This window comes from Salmo salar, chromosome 19 (assembly GCF_965601325.2).
Source record: "Salmo salar chromosome 19, fSalSal1, whole genome shotgun sequence".
NCBI lineage: Eukaryota > Metazoa > Chordata > Actinopteri > Salmoniformes > Salmonidae > Salmo > Salmo salar.
In genome coordinates this window covers 76,496,198-76,515,532 of record NC_138309.1, presented here as the reverse complement: position 1 = coordinate 76,515,532, position 19,335 = coordinate 76,496,198, and the positions used below count along the sequence as shown (strand labels likewise).

At 40.6% G+C, this 19,335-nt stretch overlaps 3 protein-coding genes across 5 annotated transcripts in view; 1 reads left to right on the top strand and 2 right to left on the bottom strand.

Moving 5' to 3' along the window:
- LOC106579565 (A-type potassium channel modulatory protein DPP6) overlaps nucleotides 1-6,566 on the top strand; it is a 142,215-nt gene extending 135,649 nt beyond the window's left edge. For 2 of the 3 annotated variants that reach the window (XM_014159599.3, XM_014159601.3), the window contains 5 exons: nucleotides 2,637-2,736; nucleotides 3,204-3,262; nucleotides 3,362-3,434; nucleotides 3,532-3,605; nucleotides 4,202-6,566. In XM_014159599.3, coding sequence (XP_014015074.1) covers nucleotides 2,637-2,736; nucleotides 3,204-3,262; nucleotides 3,362-3,434; nucleotides 3,532-3,605; nucleotides 4,202-4,351 — 456 coding nt within the window. In that variant the 3' untranslated portion in view covers nucleotides 4,352-6,566. Of the gene's footprint in view, nucleotides 1-2,636; nucleotides 2,737-3,203; nucleotides 3,263-3,361; nucleotides 3,435-3,531; nucleotides 3,606-4,201 lie in introns of those variants that run through there. The other variant, XM_045702706.2, reaches the window with a different exon arrangement.
- A 594-nt stretch (nucleotides 6,567-7,160) lies between these two features.
- LOC106579566 (gamma-glutamyl hydrolase) lies at nucleotides 7,161-10,782 on the bottom strand. Its single transcript, XM_014159604.2, has 9 exons — nucleotides 10,344-10,782; nucleotides 9,028-9,136; nucleotides 8,810-8,860; nucleotides 8,630-8,714; nucleotides 8,370-8,508; nucleotides 8,070-8,176; nucleotides 7,870-7,960; nucleotides 7,628-7,762; nucleotides 7,161-7,430 (listed from the first exon to the last, which is right to left on the bottom strand). The coding sequence occupies exons 1-9, from the start codon at nucleotides 10,435-10,437 to the stop codon at nucleotides 7,312-7,314; spliced, it is 930 nt and encodes a 309-aa protein (XP_014015079.1). The 5' UTR covers nucleotides 10,438-10,782; the 3' UTR covers nucleotides 7,161-7,311.
- Nucleotides 10,783-12,168: 1,386 nt separating this feature from the next.
- LOC106579563 (thioredoxin domain-containing protein 6) lies at nucleotides 12,169-18,681 on the bottom strand. The gene is made up of 15 exons (XM_045702704.2): nucleotides 18,296-18,681; nucleotides 18,083-18,140; nucleotides 17,826-17,929; nucleotides 17,381-17,452; nucleotides 16,973-17,092; nucleotides 16,804-16,885; nucleotides 16,585-16,661; nucleotides 16,370-16,462; nucleotides 16,006-16,148; nucleotides 15,584-15,765; nucleotides 15,178-15,322; nucleotides 14,879-14,986; nucleotides 14,618-14,769; nucleotides 12,800-12,944; nucleotides 12,169-12,518 (listed from the first exon to the last, which is right to left on the bottom strand). Exons 1-15 carry the CDS (start codon nucleotides 18,323-18,325, stop codon nucleotides 12,299-12,301), a joined length of 1,731 nt encoding a protein of 576 aa, XP_045558660.2. The 5' UTR covers nucleotides 18,326-18,681; the 3' UTR covers nucleotides 12,169-12,298.
- Nucleotides 18,682-19,335: the final 654 nt, after the last annotated feature.

Genomic DNA, 19,335 nt, shown 5'->3' with positions numbered 1-19,335 from the left:
ATCCTGACCAACTTGCCCACTAAATACACCTCTGCTGTCTTCAACCAGGATCTCAGCGATCACTGCCTCATTGCCTGCGTGCGTGATGGGTCCGCGGTCAAACGACCACCCCTCATCACTGTCAAACGCTCCCTAAAACACTTCAGCGAGCAGGCCTTTCTAATCGACTTGGCCCGGGTATCCTGGGAAGATATTGACCTCATCCCGTCAGTAGAGGATGCCTGGTTGGTTGCTCTTTAAAAGTGCTTTCCTCGCCATCTTAAATAAGCATGCCCAATTCAAAAAATGGAGAACCAAGAACAGATATAGCCCTTGGTTCACCCCAGACTTGACTGCCCTTGACCAGCACAAAAACATCCTGTGGCGTTCTGCATTAGCATCGAATAGCCCCCGCGATATGCAACTTTTCAGGGAAGTCAGGAACCAATATACTCAGTCAGTTAGGAAAGCTAAGGCTAGCTTTTTCAAACAGAAATTTGCATCCTGTAGCACTAATTCCAAAAATGTTTGTGACAAAGTAAAGTTCATGCAGAATAAGAGCACCTCCTCCCAGCTGCCCACTGCACTGAGGCACTGTCACCACCGATAAATCTACGATAATCAATAATTTCAATAAGCATTTTTCTACGGCTGGCCATGCTTTCCACCTGGCTACCCCTACCCCAGCCAACAGCTTAGCACCTCCTGCAGCAACAAATGCATGCATTAACTGATTGTTGCCTGCACCCGCCCGCCCAACTAGCATCACTACTCTGGACGGTTCTGACTTAGAATATGTGGACAACTACAAATACCCAGGTGTCTGGTTAGACTGTAAACTCTCCTTCCAGACTCACATTAAGCATCTCCAATCCAAAATTAAATCTAGAATCGGCTTCCTATTTCGCAACAAATCATCCTTCACTCATGCTGCCAAACATACCCTTGTGAAACTGACTATCCTACCGATCCTTGACTTCGGCAATGTCATTTACAAAATAGCCTCCAACACTCTACTCAGCAAACTGGATGTAGTCTATCACAGTGCCATCCATTTTGTCACCAAAGCCCCATATACCACCCACCACTGCGACCTGTATGCTCTCGTTGGCTGCCCTCACTACATATTTGTCGCCATACCCACTGGCTCCAGGTCATCTATAAGTCTTTGCTAGGTAAAGCCCCGCCTTATCTCAGCTCACTGGTCACCATAGCAACACCCACCTGTAGCACACGCTCCAGCAGGTATATTTCACTGGTCATCCCCAAAGCCAACACTTCCTTTGGCCGCCTTTCCTTCCAATTCTCTGCTACCAATGACTGGAATGAATTGCAAAAATCACTGAAGCTGGAGTCTTATATCTCCCTCTCTAACTTTAAGCATCAGCTGTCAGAGCAGCTTACCGATCACTGTACCTGTTCACAGCCAATCTGTAAATGGCACACCCAACTACCTCATCCCCATATTGTTATCTTCTGCTCTTTTGCACCCCAGTATCTCTACTTGCGCATCATCATCTGCACATCTATCACTCCAGTGTTAATGCTACATTTTAATTATTTCGCCTCATTCGCCTATTTATTGCCTTACCTCCCTACTCTTCTACATTTGCACACACTGTACATAGATTTTTCTATTGTGTTATTGACTGTACGTTTGTTTATGTGTAACTCTGTGTTGTTGTTTTTGTCGCACTGCTTTATCTTGGCCAGGTCGCAGTTGTAAATGAGAACTTGTTCTCAACTGGCCTACCTGGTTAAATAAAGGTGAAATAAAAAATAAAAATGTAGCGTTGATAGATTCTGACACCTGAAATAGATGTAGTGTTGATAGATTCTGACACCTGAAATAGATGTAGTGTTGATAGATTCTGACACCTGAAATAGATGTAGTGTTGATAGATTCTGACACCTGAAATAGATGTAGTGTTGATGGATTCTGACACCTCTGAAATAGATGTAGTGTTGGTGGATTCTGACACCTCTGAAATAGATGTAGTGTTGGTGGATTCTGACACCTCTGAAATAGATGTAGTGTTGGTGGATTCTGACACCTCTGAAATAGATGTAGTGTTGGTGGATTCTGACACCTCTGAAATAGATGTAGTGTTGGTGGATTCTGACACCTCTGAAATAGATGTAGTGTTGGTGGATTCTGACACCTCTGAAATAGATGTAGTGTTGGTGGATTCTGACACCTCTGCAGGATGTTCATAGAGGGAAGCATAATTATGTTACCTCCGGCCAAGTCCATGTGTCTTACTGGGAAAAAGGCAGCTGATGTATTAGAGCATGTCCACATCGGCCTAGCTTCATACTGAACTAATCATTCACAATGAGGAACCTAAACTATGGAGGAAGCTGCAACTTGCAGTAATGGTCTTGGGACATATTGCATTATTCATGAGCTACTAGCCTGGTCTCAGATCTGTTTGTGCTCAATGTGCTGTATAGCATGACAATGACCATAGGAAGATGTCACAAACAGATCTGGGACCAGGCTAATGATCTACTGCTCTTGGGTCTCCAGACTCAATCTTCAAACTGAGCTTGAAATAAACCCAAAGGTTATCTGTCTATAAGCATCAGTTACAGTAGCCTGTGGAGAAGCGAGATGTTGATGTAGGATCTCTGGTTTCTATCTGTCTGTCTGTCAGGTGTATGGAGGCTACGTGACCAGCCTGTTACTCAGCGCCGAGGATTCCCTGGTGAAATGTGGTGCGGCTCTCTCACCCATCACGGACTTTGACCTATATGGTAAGGTTTGTGTGCCACTATGGTGCCAGACAGATGCTGTCAGTGTTAATCACACCAGCATCATCCTGCCATGGTATCAGCATCACCTCAGCTAAAAGAGGAAGAGCGATGCTGTGTGTGCGTGACAGCATGTGTATGAGAAAGAGAGACTTGGGAGGGAAGTGTGAATTAAAGCAGGTGTGGTTGTCAGACTGGTTTCCATCTGAAAAGCTGCTAGAGAGAGTGAAAGGTAGTGTGTGGTGCTGGATGTGTTTGAGTGCTCACCTAACAAGAATGAATACTCCTCACTAAGAAGTTCTTAAAATAAGAACAGCTACACATGACATCATCTGTAGTATTTTCTGCTGTTTATGATGTATTTAGGTATATGAGGTATAACACGCTATATGGTGTTGTTAGTTAGCTTTTACCACTACATCCCTTGGTGTGAGCTAATGAATTCATTCCTTTGGACACCTCTCTTCCAGCATCAGCTTTTTCAGAGAGATACCTGGGACAGCCCAAGCCTGACCCAAGAGCATATGCGGTATGCCTTCTTTATTCAGCCTTCACTTGGACTCCATATGTATGACCTCTGTGTTTTTCTATTGGGTTGTTAAATAATATTGTTGGCATTCATCCACAGATGGCCAATCTAGCACACAGGGCATCTCAGTTCCTAGACAAGAAGTTTCTGATTGTTCATCCAACAGCAGATGGTACGAGAACCTTGAACTCAAACCTTTCTAGCCCAATAAAATAATTTGTGTTTTTAACAATAAGATGATATGTGTTGGTTTCCTTTTCTCTCACCAGAAAAAGTGCATTTCCAGCATACAGCGAAATTCATCGCCCAGCTGATCAATGAAAACGCCAACTACACTCTGCAGGTGGGGGCTACTTCCCAGTATTGCACACACATAAATTAGATGTATAGAATGGCTACCATCAATAAGGTGCACCAATTTAACTGGAACTCACAAGACAATGTGTCATGGGAAGCAGAGACATTGCTCATATGCTAAATCAAAATTCTTCACAGTGATTTGTCCTGTTCTATTTCTATGGAGGTATATTTTGGACTGGAGCTGTTGTACAGAGAAACCACTGAGGAGTTCTGTAATCCCACGTCAGCAGAGGGATTACACCACACAATGCACCCCCCCATCTCACTTAATGAGATTATATTCCCCTCTTATGATGCTTGCTTTCACAGGATCATCTAATCCCATTAAGATATGGAGCATTTAGAAGTCAGTGTTTCGTTTATCGCTGCCCCATAGGTCCCCTTATATGCCCCGCTGTGTGTTGACTGACTAAACCTCATCAGTAATTCAGCCACTGGGAGTTGTCTGATACTTTAAATTAAGGGGCTTGATTGATGATGTTAATAATAATATGTTTATATGGCCTATATGAACCTAGATGTGCATCCAGAGAAATGTGATTGGATGTGTGGTGACCAGTGTGCTGTGTTCCCTCTCAGATCTACCCAGACGAGGGCCACTTCATCCACAGCGAGGCCACGCGGCAGCACCTCAGCCAGTCACTGGTCAACTTCTTCGAGGAGTGTTTCCGGCTACCGGACAACGTGTTCGAGGAGATACTGGAGGAGGAGATCGAGGAAGAGGGTTAGCCTGGGCAAAACCAATCCCCCCCAAACCAGAGCTCCAGTCCGCGCCCAAGCACAATGCCAGCCGCCATACCTGGTTTCCACAATCCACATGATATGCAACCTCCTCTTGGTTTAAACCTTTTGTTTTGTTTTCACCTTATGTGATTCCCCTGCGTTTCAGCATGATCATCCCTGAGACTGCCACGTTGCAGATCAACCCTGGGACTGCCGCGTTGCAGAACATCCCTGAGACTGCCGCGTTGCAGATCATCCCTGAGACTGCCGCGTTGCAGATCATCCCTGAGACTGCCGCGTTGCAGATCATCCCTGAGACTGCCGCGTTGCAGATCATCCCTGAGACTGCCGCGTTGCAGATCATCCCTGAGACTGCCGCGTTGCAGAACATCCCTGAGACTGCCGCGTTGCAGAACATCCCTGAGACTGCCGCGTTGCAGAACATCCCTGAGACTGCCGCGTTGCAGAACATCCCTGAGACTGCCGCGTTGCAGAACATCCCTGAGACTGCCGCGTTGCAGAACATCCCTGAGACTGCCGCGTTGCAGAACATCCCTGAGACTGCCGCGTTGCAGAACATCCCTGAGACTGCCGCGTTGCAGAACATCCCTGAGACTGCCGCGTTGCAGAACATCCCTGAGACTGCCGCGTTGCAGATGCTTGCTTATCTCCTCATCCCGTTTTTGTCCTCCTACTCCTCCTCTTCTTCACCTTTTAGTCACCACGACTCCATCAGAGACCATCTGCAGCCATTTTGTTGACATCAACACAATGAATACAACTTTATGATGGAGGGTGATGAGGGATCATTAGCTGACGTCATATCTGGAACATCTTGAAAAGCAGTCGTGTCAGGAATAGGCGTGCTCCTCGGATTTCAAATGACTGGTGAGAGGGAGGGAACATAAAACTCCACACGCAAACTTTACCAGTCAGTGAGGCGAGGAAAGACTTATAGCACAAACTGTGGGGTCAAAGTTACAGGCACCACATGGGATTTTATGGGTCAAACTGGTTCCAGCCCAGTGTCTGTGGGTCGAGGGTAGGGTGTCTGCTCCTATTTTTAAAATCGTGAAAATACATTTTCATGTTGAACTGTGCTTGTGTATGTTGTTCCTCTGTAAAGTAGCACATGAAAAACATTCCCTTCTTTGGGTATTGATACTTCTTTTTTTCAGTGTTCAAGTTTGTCCTGATCTTGGAATCTTCTTGTAGCCGCAAGTATGTATTTAAATGGTGTAGACTCCATGTCATGAAAAGAAGAGAAGGATGTGAACAGAACCACCGGTTTGTTTTGTTATAAAATGTTCTCCTCATTCTTTGCTTATTGTATAATACTCCCTCTAGTCCTTTGGAAATTGAAGCATATATATTATATTTTAGTCACTGTGCCTTACTTTGGGAGTGAGCAGTCCTTTTTATGGACTCCTTTTGTGAAACTAAATACAACATGGCTCATTGTAAATAAATGTTCTGCTGATCATGGCACTAACTACTGTTGGTTAAACCTTCACTCTGATCTGTGAACACTTTGTAATGTTGTCATAGAGTAGGTATGGCATTATATCAACAGTCATGTAAGAAATGGTCTTCAGTTCCAAATATAACCAATTGCCAAAATAGATGTAAACAGTAGCTGCATGTATCTGCACATTATTTTACAGATGTTCAAATGGCAATGAAATGGTTTGTCAAGCTAACAACCACATAAAATTATCTTTTAGTAAATGGCTATTGAAGTGCCATTACAACCGCTCTCAGTATTAGGTCAATTGGTGGGTTTGAGGTGCCACTGTGGAATTGGTGTTGTTTTATGGCAAAAAGTAATACTTTGGTCTATAAGGTAATTAATAGCTTAGAATCATTATCTCAATCTTTACAGGATGAAATACAAAGGATTAAAAAAAAAGAAAATGTAGGTTGGACTGCTATCTAAAAATGTGAATTTGAGGCACAAGTCTGCATTTTATCTGAACGCTCATTCTTGTTACTTTGTCAATGCATGTTATCAAGTTATTTACAACTCAATGCGATCTGTGATAGCTCTGTTTCAAAATAGTATTTTTTACATCTTGAATGTTCCGTACTGGGTTGAATTACATTTACAGTAGTATCATGATTGAGATCCCAGTCTCTTCAGCTTGATGTGTAAATGTTACTCAAATATCATTTGTCTCTTTAATAGCGGTGTTATTTGTGCATAAATGCATTTTGAAAGTTACATTTGAATATACATTTTTGTCCCCTCCTGTTTCAGTCCTTGGGTTGAGTTTAAAGTGGACTTTGCATTGGCGAAATTTCTGACACCGCGATTGAACGTGAAGATGGACTTTTGTCAAGTAATCCGAAATAGTACAAGAGACAACATGGCAGTATGTGGCATGGGGGTAAATGTTAGAATAAAACGTATTTTATCATTGTACTCTGTAGTTTATCTATTTCGGTTGTTATTGTGAATGTTCTCTCTGCTTCATATTAATTTAACCACTTTATTGTAAAAAACAAGAAAAAAATGCATTCTCAAGCGTTTACTCAAATCAACCAAATGTCTTGTTGTATAATAAAACAATAAGATGAGAAATCAAGCTGCCAAAACAAAGCTTGTGGGTTCTATTACTGAACAAGTCACAAATACTGAATATGTTGGCTGGTTTCCTGAACACAGATTAAGGCTAGTCCTGGATTAAAAATCTCCATTGAAAGTGCATTTAGTTCATGAGGGTCCTCATTACCTTGCCAGTCTGGATAGATTGTGAAATGCTTTTAGGTTTGTTCAAAAACATAGACGTGGTCCATAGTCATTCAAACAACTTAATTGTCATCAGTTACTTTAATCTTTGTAAACCATTACCAAAACATACAAATCAAACTTTTAATTTACAGAAATGTACAGCAATAAGTGTTGCTTACATTGATTGAAAGACATTTGTTGAATGACACTCACTCCATTCAAAAACAATATTCCATCAAAAGTAATATATTTGTTCAAAGGCAGACTTGTTTCCAGTGTACGCAGGATTGTAGTTGTATATCAGTGCTCTCTTCTCCACCTCTTCATCCTCAAATTTGTGAAAATTCTTTCTAGCTGTTAATGAAAAAAATTATTGGCATAGATTAGTGATTAAAACATTAACGTGGAGTTCGATCTTGAACGCACCCTTCATGGCTCAGCCAAGGGGGGTGCATTCGATAACTCTCCCCATTACAATAACATGACACTACATATTGAGACGAATACAATAGATTCAGTGATATTTTGCCACACAGTACTGTAATAGCTACCTTCATTGACCATGAAATCAGCCATAAAGAAAGTGGTCTTAACAGCCGATGGCGAGTGTGGAATGTACGGCCTTGTCCATTCAAATGCATTCTTTTCAGGGTGCCACTGGGTTCCATAGATGGGGAAACCGTATGCTACAGAATAAACATTGAACCTATCAATGTCATCTTACGCAAGTACATGTTTAAGTTACTGTATATACTCTAGTGTTTGCTAAGTTAAAACAATGAATGTGCTTTACCTTCCATAGTTGACACAAACTCTGTTATCCCATCACTGTTTGTAGTCAAGACGTTGTAGAACTTCCTAAGGTCTGCATTGCTGTTATAACTCTGGAATGCAATGTTGAATGACTAGTTCACAATTAATGCTACAGAGGATACAGAAAGGCCTATGACTTGTGACATTTGGTGATTGTTCAGACACTGCACATGCTCATACCTCCAGAGTGAGACTCAATTCATGAGAGTTTTCAGTGATTGGTTCAGAGGCCAAGGCATCCAGGACCTCTGCTGGAAAGCCCTTGAACAGCTTACTCTCTCTGGATCCTGAAAGCGTAATAATTTCACATTACTCCAAGTTACAGATTGTTGTTTTGGTGTGACTGGGACTGCGTTCGTTCAGCATTTAGATAAATGTACATGTTCCATTTGTGGTCAATTGGAAAATGCGATTCTGGTACAATCTCATGAGTTATGTTTTTCTCATATCTGTATGTGAACACGTACAGGTACAACATACCGTTAGTGAAAACCAGTGGCAACGCCACACCACTGGTGTTGGTGTCGGATAGAAGCTGCTTTCCACTGGTCAGGTATGTCAATTCCTCAAATCCAAGACAGGTACCCCATACAGGGAAATAGTCACCCCTCGAGTTGGCCTAAAAAGTCCATATTTTTATATATCACCTTTTCCATTAAGAACAGGTTTTTCTCCCACATATCTGGTAAGGTACGATGAAGCATAGACTATGTGAAAGTATCAAAAGGAACATATCATACCTCTATGGCAAGCTTGTAAAAGATTCTAGCAGTGTTCGCATACCCAGATGAGACGATGCTAGCATCACCACCAGGATAGAGTATTCTAGAGGGGGATGCAGGGTATATAGATCATTTTATAGAAGACAAAAACAACATGACAGTGGGTCTTGTACAGCAAATAGCATAGTTGACACCTACCCATTAATGGAGTTAAACAGTGTTTTGTACTCTTCCAGTGTCTGATTTATCCTGTAGAAATCACAGGAACGAGGTATATATAACATACATGGAAAATGAATATTAGGCCTATCTAAGAGAATATTCAATCCACTTTTAATAGATATGGTAATTCATAACCACATTTGAAAGGCTGTTAAGTCCTCAACTACATTATCAATCTAATACATAAAACTTACATCACAGGGACGACTCTAGCTCCAGCAGACTCCAGGAACTTGACATACGATGCGGCGATATAAGAGGCCTTCTGTGGTTGAGGTGAGTCTACCTCCTGAGCCAAGACACCTAGGAAATCACATTTTAGAAAGTGAATTACAGCAAGTTTAAAGTTAACGTATTTTCAGTAAAGCCACAATCCGTAAGATTTCCAATTATTTCAATTAAATACCCCTTGATTTTGAAGAATAGCCTGTGCTGTAGGCCTACTCTGAATGGGATACATTTATAATAGACAATAGTATCATTCTGAGAACTGACTATAGCTTCACCGTGGTTTGTTTTGGTTGTCAGAGAGGAATTTGAAACGAGCTACAATGCAAATGTTCAATTCACACATAATCAACTATTGTTTAGAAGGAAGTGTTCATATGTGTTAGCTAGATCTTTATTGGTATAGGGTAGATTTTATAATAAATATACACTGAACAAAAACATAAATGCAACGTGCGAAGTGTTGGTCTCATGTTTCATGAGCTGAAATAAAAAAATCCCAGAAGTGTTCCATTCGCACCAATCGCATATTTCTCTCAGTTTGTTCACAAATATGCCTGTTGGTGAGCATTTATCCTTTGCCAAGATAATCCATCAACCTGACATGTGGCATATCAAGAAGCTGATTAAACAACATGATCATTACACAGGTGCACCTTGTGCTGGGGACAATAAAAGGCCACTTTGAAATGTGCAGTTTTGTCACACAACACAATGCCACAGATGTCTTGAGTTTTGAGGGAGCGTGCAATTGGCATGCTGACCGCAGGAATGTCCACCAGAGCTGTTGCCAGAGAATTTGTCATCTCTCTACCATAAGCTGCCTCCAACGTCATTTTAGAGAACTTGGCAGTACGTCCAACTGGCCTCACAACCACAGACCACGTGTAAGCACGCCAGCCCAGGACCATCACATGCGGTTTCTTCACCTGCGGGATCGTCTGAGGGGGGGTGTTGAGGAGTATTTCTTTCTGTTAAAAAGCCATTTTGTGGGGGGAAAATGAATTCTGATTGGCTGGGCCTGGCTTCCCACTGTGTGGGCCTGGCTGCCGAGTGGGTGGACCTATACCCTCCAAGGCCCATCCATGGCACCCCTGCCCAGTCATGTGAAATTCATAGATTACAGCCTAATGAATTTATTGACATTGACTGATTTCCTTATATGAACTGTAACACAGTAAACTCTTTGAAATTGTTGCGTTTATGTTTTTGTTCAGTATACATGATGTAACACTGTAGTTTCATGTAATATTTCCATCAGTAAGTCATGTGATTGATTTACCGATTATCGGTTTGTCGTTCCTCTTCTTCAGCACTGTGCACGAGGAGGACAAAGTTGAAAAGGCAAAACAAAACAGTAGGGCGAAATTGCTCATTCTCTAAACGTGTTTCCGCAATGCGTGGATGAAATATTTATTCTTAAAAATGGGTTTATCTCCGTCTAAAGAGGTCTCGATGGTGACAGTGCAAACAAGGATATAGGTTGCGGTTGAAGAGTCGGTTGCATAGTTTCATTTTTTGTTTAACGTTTCTACGGTTTGCACTAAATAGCACAGGCACAACGTTAAAATTGGCATATCGTAAAAATGTATGAAAACATAAATTCTTTATGGTCTTAATTTGGGGTTAGGCATAAGGTTAGCAGTGTGTTGAGGTTCGGTTTAAAATCAAATAGAAATTGTAGAAATAGTAAACCTGTTTTTACTAAATGCGTGAATGGCACTTCCGGTTTTTAGCCTTCAAAATAAAAGTACAAACTGTAGAGGAAAGGTTTTTTGTTTTTCTATAATATCTTTGATAAAAATCCTGAACCTTGACCCCATTGAAATGTAAATAAAATGTTAAAATAACCATATATTTTAAGTAATAGCAAGTGATATTGTTCTACATAGCTAACATTTTTTTGATATGACCACCAAAAGTACTTTACAATGACTTTATGTTGGACTGTATGTATCAGATACTGTATTTCTAATATGAAGTCCAGCTATGCCATGGGATAGCTGCAAGTTTAACTTAAAATGGTGGCAAGTACTCTGTTTCATGTCCTCCCTTTCTGTACAATGTAACTGCAGACCGGCGTCCAACATGTTATGAGGAACATAAAGGAAATGAAACTTTTTTTGCATGCATACATCCACAATGCTGAGAGGGATTAGATTAATTCATCCATTCTTTATCCATTAATATACACTGACTGTACAAAACATTAGGAACACCTTCCTAATATTGAGTTGCACCCCCCTTTTGCCTGCAGAACAGACTCAATTCGTCGGGACATGGACTCTACAAGGTGTTCCACAGGGATGCTGTCCCATGTTGACTCCAATGTTTCAAAACACAGGCCTTAAATTAAGTAGTTCTAAAATCCCAGATGCAAAAATGAATGGTGAAAAAAATATTTGAACAATTACCAGGTTTTACCGCTAGGTTTTATGGGTATGATGAGGTGTCCACTGTCCCGGAGTATTCGTCAGGCATAGGGATGCTTGCCCATGTTAACTCCAATTATTTCCCTCAGTTGTCAAGTTTGCTGAATGCCCTTTGGGTGGTGGACCATTCTTGATACACACTGGAAACGGTTGAGCGTGAAATACCCAGCTGCGTTGCAGTTCTTGACACTCAAACTGGTGCACCTGGCACCTACTACCTTACCCCGTTCAAAGGCACTTCAATCTTTTGTCTTGCCCATTCACCCTTTGAATGGCACACACAAACAATCCATGTCTCAATTGTCTCAAGGCTTAAAAATCCTCATTTAACCTGTCTCCTCCCCTTCATCTACACTGACTGAAATGGATTTAACAAGTGACATCAATAAGGGATCATAGCGTTCACCTGGATTCCCCTGATTCCCCATGTTTGTACACAGCATATATATATATATATGAAAATATCAGAAGGGCTTCTGTTGGACAAATATTTGGCGCCCTCAGGTGTTCATTTCCTAGAGGTGCGTAGAGCAGGATACATAAAGCTCATGATGGAAATACAGATTAAAAGCCTACCGTGACACAAAATCTGTAGTACATGAAAACACATAAAATGTCCATGGGGGAAAACATGACTGCTCTAATCTGTAGTAAATTCAATTTGTATTTTATTATTGGAAACATCTCAAACAATAGTGTACCTATACAGTAAGTGCCCTCCAACTGCCCATTCAATACAATCTTCAAGTCTACTCACATGTAGGCATTATTAAACCTATGTGTGGGCTTATTGGTTTTCCAGTGTTTATGACGGTATATCCCCAAAAATGAACTTGATATTGTCCATGGCGTGCTGGACATTGGACGAGCCGTGCACGGCGTTCTCCAAGATGCTTTTGGCAAACTGTGCACGTAGAGAGTCGGGTTTGACTTGGATGGCCTGTTCAGGATCGGCAGGACCCATCATCTCTCTCCATTCTGCGATAGCGTTTTCTTTGCTCAGGATCATCATGATAGATGGACCTCTACAAAAGATAAATCAAATCAGCCGTTAAAGCTGATGCAATGTCAAGACCAGGGTTGGGGTCAATTCAATTTAAATCTGATACATTTAGGAAGTTAATCAAAATTCCAATTTCTCATTGAAAAGATATTGCACTTTTCAATTGTTGAATAAGTATTTGAATGAATCTCCTGAAATGGAATGGAATAAATCCAAACCCTGGTCAAGACTGAAGTTTCATTCTAGCAAACTATAAACTCAAATGATTGCAGGTCTTGAATGTTAAAGAGCATGTCAACTCACTGTGACATATAGTCAACCAGGTTATTAAAGAAGTCCTTCCCTTTGTGATCTTTGTAGAACTCCTCTGCCATCTCTCGTGTCAGTTTGGTTTCCTTCACTTGTGAAATACAAAACCCAGCCTCTTTAATTTTATTCATAATGGTATCTGAAATAAAGATCAACAACCACAATTTTCATTGACATTCAAAGTCATGACAGAAACAATACTAGTCTCTTTAAAACAACAATTTGCAAGTTTATTTGTTGTAAGAGTACTTTAAATACATTTAAACTGAAACAACCTATAACTTCTCTAGGGCCAGTGGGACGATTTCGTCCCACCTACGTAACAGCCAGTGGAATCCCGTGGCGCGTTATTCAAATACCTTAGAAATGCTATTACTTCAATTTCTCAAACATATGACTATTTTACACCATTTTAAAGACAAGACTCTCGTTAATCTAACCACACTGTCCGATTTCAAAAAGGCTTTACAACATAAGCAAAACATTAGATTATGTCAGCAGAGTACCCAGACAGAAATAATCAGACACCCATTTTTCAAGCTAGCATATAATGTCACATAAACCCAAACCACAGCTAAATGCAGCACTAACCTTTGATGATCTTCATCAGATGACAATCTTAGGACATTATGTTATACAATACATGCATGTTTTGTTCAATCAAGTTCATATTTATATCAAAAACCAGCTTTTTACATTAGCATGTGACGTTCAGAACTAGCATACTTCCGGTGAATTTACTAAATTACTCACGATAAACGTTCACAAAAAACATAACAATTATTTTAAGAATTATAGATACAGAACTCCTCTATGCACTCGCTATGTCCGATTTTAAAATAGCTTTTCGGTGAAAGCACATTTTGCAATATTCTAAGTAGATAGCCCGGCATCACAGGGCTAGCTATTTAGACACCCACCAAGTTTAGCCCTCACCAAAGTCAGATTTACTATAAGAAAAATGTTATTACCTTTGCTGTTCTTCGTCAGAATGCCCTCCCAGGACTTCTACTTTAATAACAAATGTTGGTTTGGTTTAAAATAATCCATAGTTATGATCAAATATCCTCTGTTTTGTTCGTGCGTTCAAGACACTATCCGAAGTGTAAAGAAGGGTGACGCGCACGACGCGTTTCGTGACCAAAAAATTCTAAATATTCCATTACCGTACTTCGAAGCATGTCAACCGCTGTTTAAAATCAATTTTTATGCCATTTTTCTCGTAAAAAAGCGATAATATTCTGACCGGGAATCTGTGTTTTAGTACAAAGAGAGAGAAAATAAAAACATGGGGTCGACTCGTGCACGCGCCTCAGTCTCATAGTACTCTGACCGACCACTATCCAAACGCACTAATGTTTTTCAGCCAGGGGCTGCCTCGACATCATTCAGCTTTTTCCCGGGTTCTGAGAGCCTATGGGAGCCGTAGGAAGTGTCACGTTACAGCAAAGATCCTAAGTTTTCAATAAAAAGAGTCAAGAAGCTCAAGGAATGGTCAGAGAGGGCACTTCCTGTACAGAATCTTCTCAGGTTTTTGCCTGCCATATGAGTTCTGTTATACTCACAGACACCATTCAAACAGTTTTAGAAACTTTAGGGTGTTTTCTATCCAAAGCCAATAATTATATGCATATTCTAGTTTCTGGGCAGTAGTAATAACCAGATTAAATCGGGTACGTTTTTTATCCGGCCGTGTAAATACTGCCCCCTAGCCCTAACAGGATAACAACCAGCTATCCATAATGAGGCAAACATATTAACATTGCCTGGATAAATAACCATGAAGTTAGGACAGAGACCCAGGTACTGTACCTTTGTGTTCTTGTGTAGAGTCAGGTTTGATCACAGCCAGTGTGTGCTCTGTGGGGAAAAAGCGGTTGAGATCTCTCTGAGCCTCCTCGGGAGTAGAGCTGCCATGAATCTGGTTGATGGTCACATTGTCGATTGCAAACTGGGCTCGCAGACTAGGAATAAAGCACAATTACAGTGGCGAGATGAGACAGTTAATTGAACATACATAAATAATATGAAATGAACTAGGACTATCCAAATGAAGTGTTCCCCAGTTGCTACCTTTCAGGGAATCTTTCTTTGGCCTCATCCAAGACTTTTGGACCCAGTAAACCTCTCCAGTGTTGGATTGCATCATCTCGAGTCAAAGCCAAAGCCAACACGGGGCCACTGCGATACAACAAGGGAAACAAAACACTTATGTCAGAAAGTTCAAGCTGTCGATTCGCCACAATCAGTAGCCAATCGTTTACCTTACATTTGGTCACTGTAAACAGTGCATATTTGATCATCTATCAATCTTATTTAGTCGTTCAGCACGCCACATCACTACTAAGCAAATTATTGTGGGAGTTTGTCACCTGGTCATATGGTTAATTAGACATGGGAAAAAGTCAGTGCCCTCATGCTCCTTGTAGAACTCTTTGGCCTGGTCCTCCGTGAGGTTTACCTCCCTCTGCATTGCTATCTGGAAGCCAGAGTCATGGATCGTCTTCAAGATCTCATCTTGTCATGTTGAAAAGCAAACCAGAATCTCAGTCAGTATGTACAGAAATGAACAAGTGGAGCAACAAGGTACACATTGGCATGACTAGTATTACTAAACTATAATAATAAGACATGCATATTTATGATTTTGACTTTAGAATATGTTCACTGAAAAATGCAACTCTAAGATTTGAACCACTCTGAACCAGCTCCCTGTTTCATAAAAGGAGCTAGGACTTAGTTCTGGCATAAAATGTAAAACATAAAAGTAGAATAAACCTTTTTTCTCCCTGAGAAGACTTGGACGAATAAGAGCAAGAGTCTTTTCAATCCTTGCATTGGATCCAGCATGCGTCTCTAAAGAAAAATCAAAGGTGGGAAAGAAGTATGCCAGTTGCCTGCTAGCCACCTCAGTGCCGCTTTCTGACATGCCCAGATCCACCTCCTGTACAACCTTTGACCTAAGAGAGATCACCCAAAACACACATACTTTGTATTCATTTGGCTTGCAAATGTATTTTTCTGTATGATTTTACAAAAACAATATTCAGGTTTAAGAGAAAGGAACAAGGAAATGTTAGCTGATTTCTGGTACGTTTGATCAAACCTCTCAAATCTGCAATCGGTTGCATGATGTGGTACGATTGTGCATCAGGCATGTGTGTTTAATCTACTCAACAAACTGCACTGAGAACCCAAACCTTTTCTTTGGTTGGATGAGCTCAGCGTGTTCAGGATCTATGATGGCTGTCAATGAATGAGATTCTCCTTCACCCACCTCGTCTCCCTTAGACAGAATCAAGGCGTGGACAGGCCCACTAGACATGGCCTTCACAAACGCTGGCTAGAAAATACAAAAATCACTCTAGTCAGATTGGGGAAATTGTCATGTGTATATTAGATTTTTTAATAACTTGTGTTTTTTTTCTTGTTGTTAAACAAAAACTCCTGCTCTATGGTATCTGGATGCAATTGGGTGATACTGATACAATTGTGTTACTGAACCCTCCTTGTCACAAGTGCAGCATAGTAAGAAGTAATGTTCTTTGTCTTGCTTTCACCCACCTCTTCGGCTTTCTCCTTATAAAAAGCATGAATCTGCTCTTCATCCAACATCCTCTCCTCCTCCACAACAATTGAAAAACCAGCATCTAAAGCCTATGCACAAACAATACATTTGTGAGTTAAATGCGGCCATTATATTCAAGTAAAATGCAATAACATGAACCAGGATAGACTATAAGAATTTAATGTGAAGCACTTAGAAGTAAACGCCTTACTTTTTGTATGATTCCTTCCACTTGACCTCCTACTACAGCATCTGGCTTTATGATGACCACATGGTATGTACCATGATCTAATGGCACACAAGACTTACTCAAATCCCCTCCATTCAAAGTTACCCAAACCATTTAATATCAACAAAATGTTAAACGAAAATATATGCATAGAGTAAGAAACGATGTAGCAGTATTCTAGCAGTGAAATTGGTGACATACCACCAATTTCTATGTCGGTATTTTGGGTCGGCGGAGGCTTTTTTCTTGCTTGATGATTGTCCTCTAAGAAAAGCTCTTTGACCTATTTGAAAGTTTGGTGGGTTCAAAATGCTAATCAGTATACCAGTCTGCAGACCCCTTACAGGTGACAATGTTAGGAACCTCTTACTTCAGGTACATATTTTGAGCCCAGTTCTTGCTTCTTCTTCTCTTGATCCACCAGTTCCAACATAGTTTTTTGTAGAAGAGGCCCATTGACTCCTCTTACTATTGACACCAATGTACCACCCTGAAACAGCAGAGCACACCACAATGCCAAATAAAAGGTTAGCACAAATGTCAAAATAGTATATCACACCAACTAACAACAGGATATTTTTGGACACTTCTCATGGTTATGACACAGTTATGACAGGTGTGCTAACACAGCCTTGTGTTAGTGGGTAAGTGACATATCATATGTCATAACACCTGTCAAACTATTCTGATGCATAAAAAATTACACTGTCTGTAACTTGACATTCAGTGATATAAGATCATGACAATAATATGGTGCTGTTATAAGCTCACTACTTACAGAGTAGAAAAGGAAGACTGGTTGACATTTCCCTTTAAGTGAACTTAACTCAAGTAAACTGTTGGCCTCCCCCTGAAAGTGAGTTAAACAGAGCACTTATGACAATTTACAGCAGTTTCTTTTTCAAAAAGGGTATGGATTTCCAGAGGCCCAGATGGAAGTTGTGTTCAATGAACAACAAAAAGAAGAAAAAAGACTGAAACGTGGAGGGACCTGTTGCAAAACTTTCTAGAATGTTTTCCGTTGCATGCCTTAATAAACACGACCCAGGTGATGACCTTGGACCTCCACCCAGGCTACTGGTCTGGTAGAGTCTGGATCATGGACCTCCCACACACAGACAGGTACCAGAATTAGTTTGGCTAGGTTTTAATGCGCAGGGTTACCAGAAGTGTACCAGGATCAGAATTTGACGGTGATGATAGCTGAAAATGCCTTAACTTACCATAGCGAAGCGCAACAGTTGATCTCCATATTCACTCCTCAATTTTCTGAAGATGTTCTGCACAGCCTTGCATGGCCCACACCATCTCTGGTAGACTTCTATTACTACAAACGTGGATATCAGCATATTACTCCTCATAGCAAAACTACAGCAGCCTGACAGCTTCTTAGTTCATTATCTGACAATATGACCACTCATTACAGAAAACTCAAGTCCAGCTCATATTTACTACGTGACAACCTTTGAAAGCTGCCTACCAAGAAGTCCTGGGCCTGACAATGCTTCCTCCCATTGTTCTTCAGAAGATATTTCAATCTGTAGAATGATATTAAAAAAGGACAATGTAAAGTACTTTAGACACATTTATTTATTTCAAATAATGACTGGCGGCTACTGTTAACTGTACTGCTGATGAACAACAAGAAATCTGTGTTGGGAGTTAACGTTAGCTAGTTGTAGACAAACCTTACTTGAATTTGGACTTCCTTTTTCCTTGACATTTTCTAAATGTAAATATATAAAAAATAATTATTGATTCATTGAAATTGCTGTTTTTGTTTTCAAACTTGTGGGGAAAAAAGCAACAGGCGAACGTTAGATTGCTAGCCAGTTAAACCGTCAACAGTTGCCAGTGATACTGTAAGCAGAAGGCTAAACAGCTGGCAACAGTAATACTGTTAACGTTACCTTAACAACAGAGACACTCTTTCAAACATTCTTTCCGTTTGAAAGTATGCAATTGCTATGACTTAGGACTTCATAACGAGCTAGAAATATGTCACTGACCATACCTTGCTTTGATAAATTAAAATGTAGCTAGCTAGTAAGAAATATTAGACGTTTGGAACAGCCATCTGCCTTACAAGCACGTGTGTACCGTGTACTGTACCTATTCGGCGCGCGAAAGGGTCGACTAGACACTCTGGGCGTCGATCGTTGATCATATGTTTGGAATAAAAATGTCATTTCTTGGGAGATAATTCAATGAGTACATTGGTTGATAATACACTGATATTATGCTATGTGAGACTGGTTAGTGTTTATGCATCCATGATTTGCCGATGTGTTACCAATTGGCGTTGTCAGTCACAAAACGTTGGACTGTTATTACTTGCTTAAACCAGCAGGTGACTCAAGTGACCTAAACATAAGTAGCCTGACAGTTCCAATCAAGTAAAAATAGATTTTTAATTATTTATATGTATTGACCAGTGGCGACCCGTCATTCAAGGCAGCTGTTTTGAGCCCCACATTTTTAGGTTGCTTGTTTTATTTGTTATTTTGGCATTAATACGTGTCAGATATCAGTTTGCAAACAATGTAAAAAAAAGAATAATTCAAAAATCATTGAGCTACTAAAGCCACATACAAACATGGTCTCTTTTTTGCTTTCTTGAGTAAGGCAGCTCCAAAATGTAGTTGTTTCAGCCTAACTCAGTGCTTTCAGTGGTGGTGGGGAAAACCAGCAAAAAATACGGAGCGTTACACAGTGTTTGACTCAGTGTTCTGT

Bases quoted from the DNA above. Each gene is read 5' to 3' on its own strand.
- LOC106579566 (XM_014159604.2), bottom strand. From the start codon at position 10,437: ATGAGCAATTTCGCCCTACTGTTTTGTTTTGCCTTTTCAACTTTGTCC. The intron at 8,509-8,629 runs GTATGATATGTT...TGGACTTTTTAG, and splicing joins TTTACAAGCTTGCCATAGAG to GCCAACTCGAGGGGTGACTA. The intron at 7,763-7,869 runs GTAAAGCACATT...TTTATTCTGTAG, and splicing joins GTTTGTGTCAACTATGGAAG to CATACGGTTTCCCCATCTAT.
- LOC106579563 (XM_045702704.2), bottom strand. From the start codon at position 18,325: ATGTCAAGGAAAAAGGAAGTCCAAATTCAA. The intron at 17,093-17,380 runs GTAAGTAGTGAG...CTGCTGTTTCAG, and splicing joins CAGTCTTCCTTTTCTACTCT to GGTGGTACATTGGTGTCAAT. The intron at 15,766-16,005 runs GTTTGGGTTCTC...GATCTCTCTTAG, and splicing joins CTCATCCAACCAAAGAAAAG to GTCAAAGGTTGTACAGGAGG.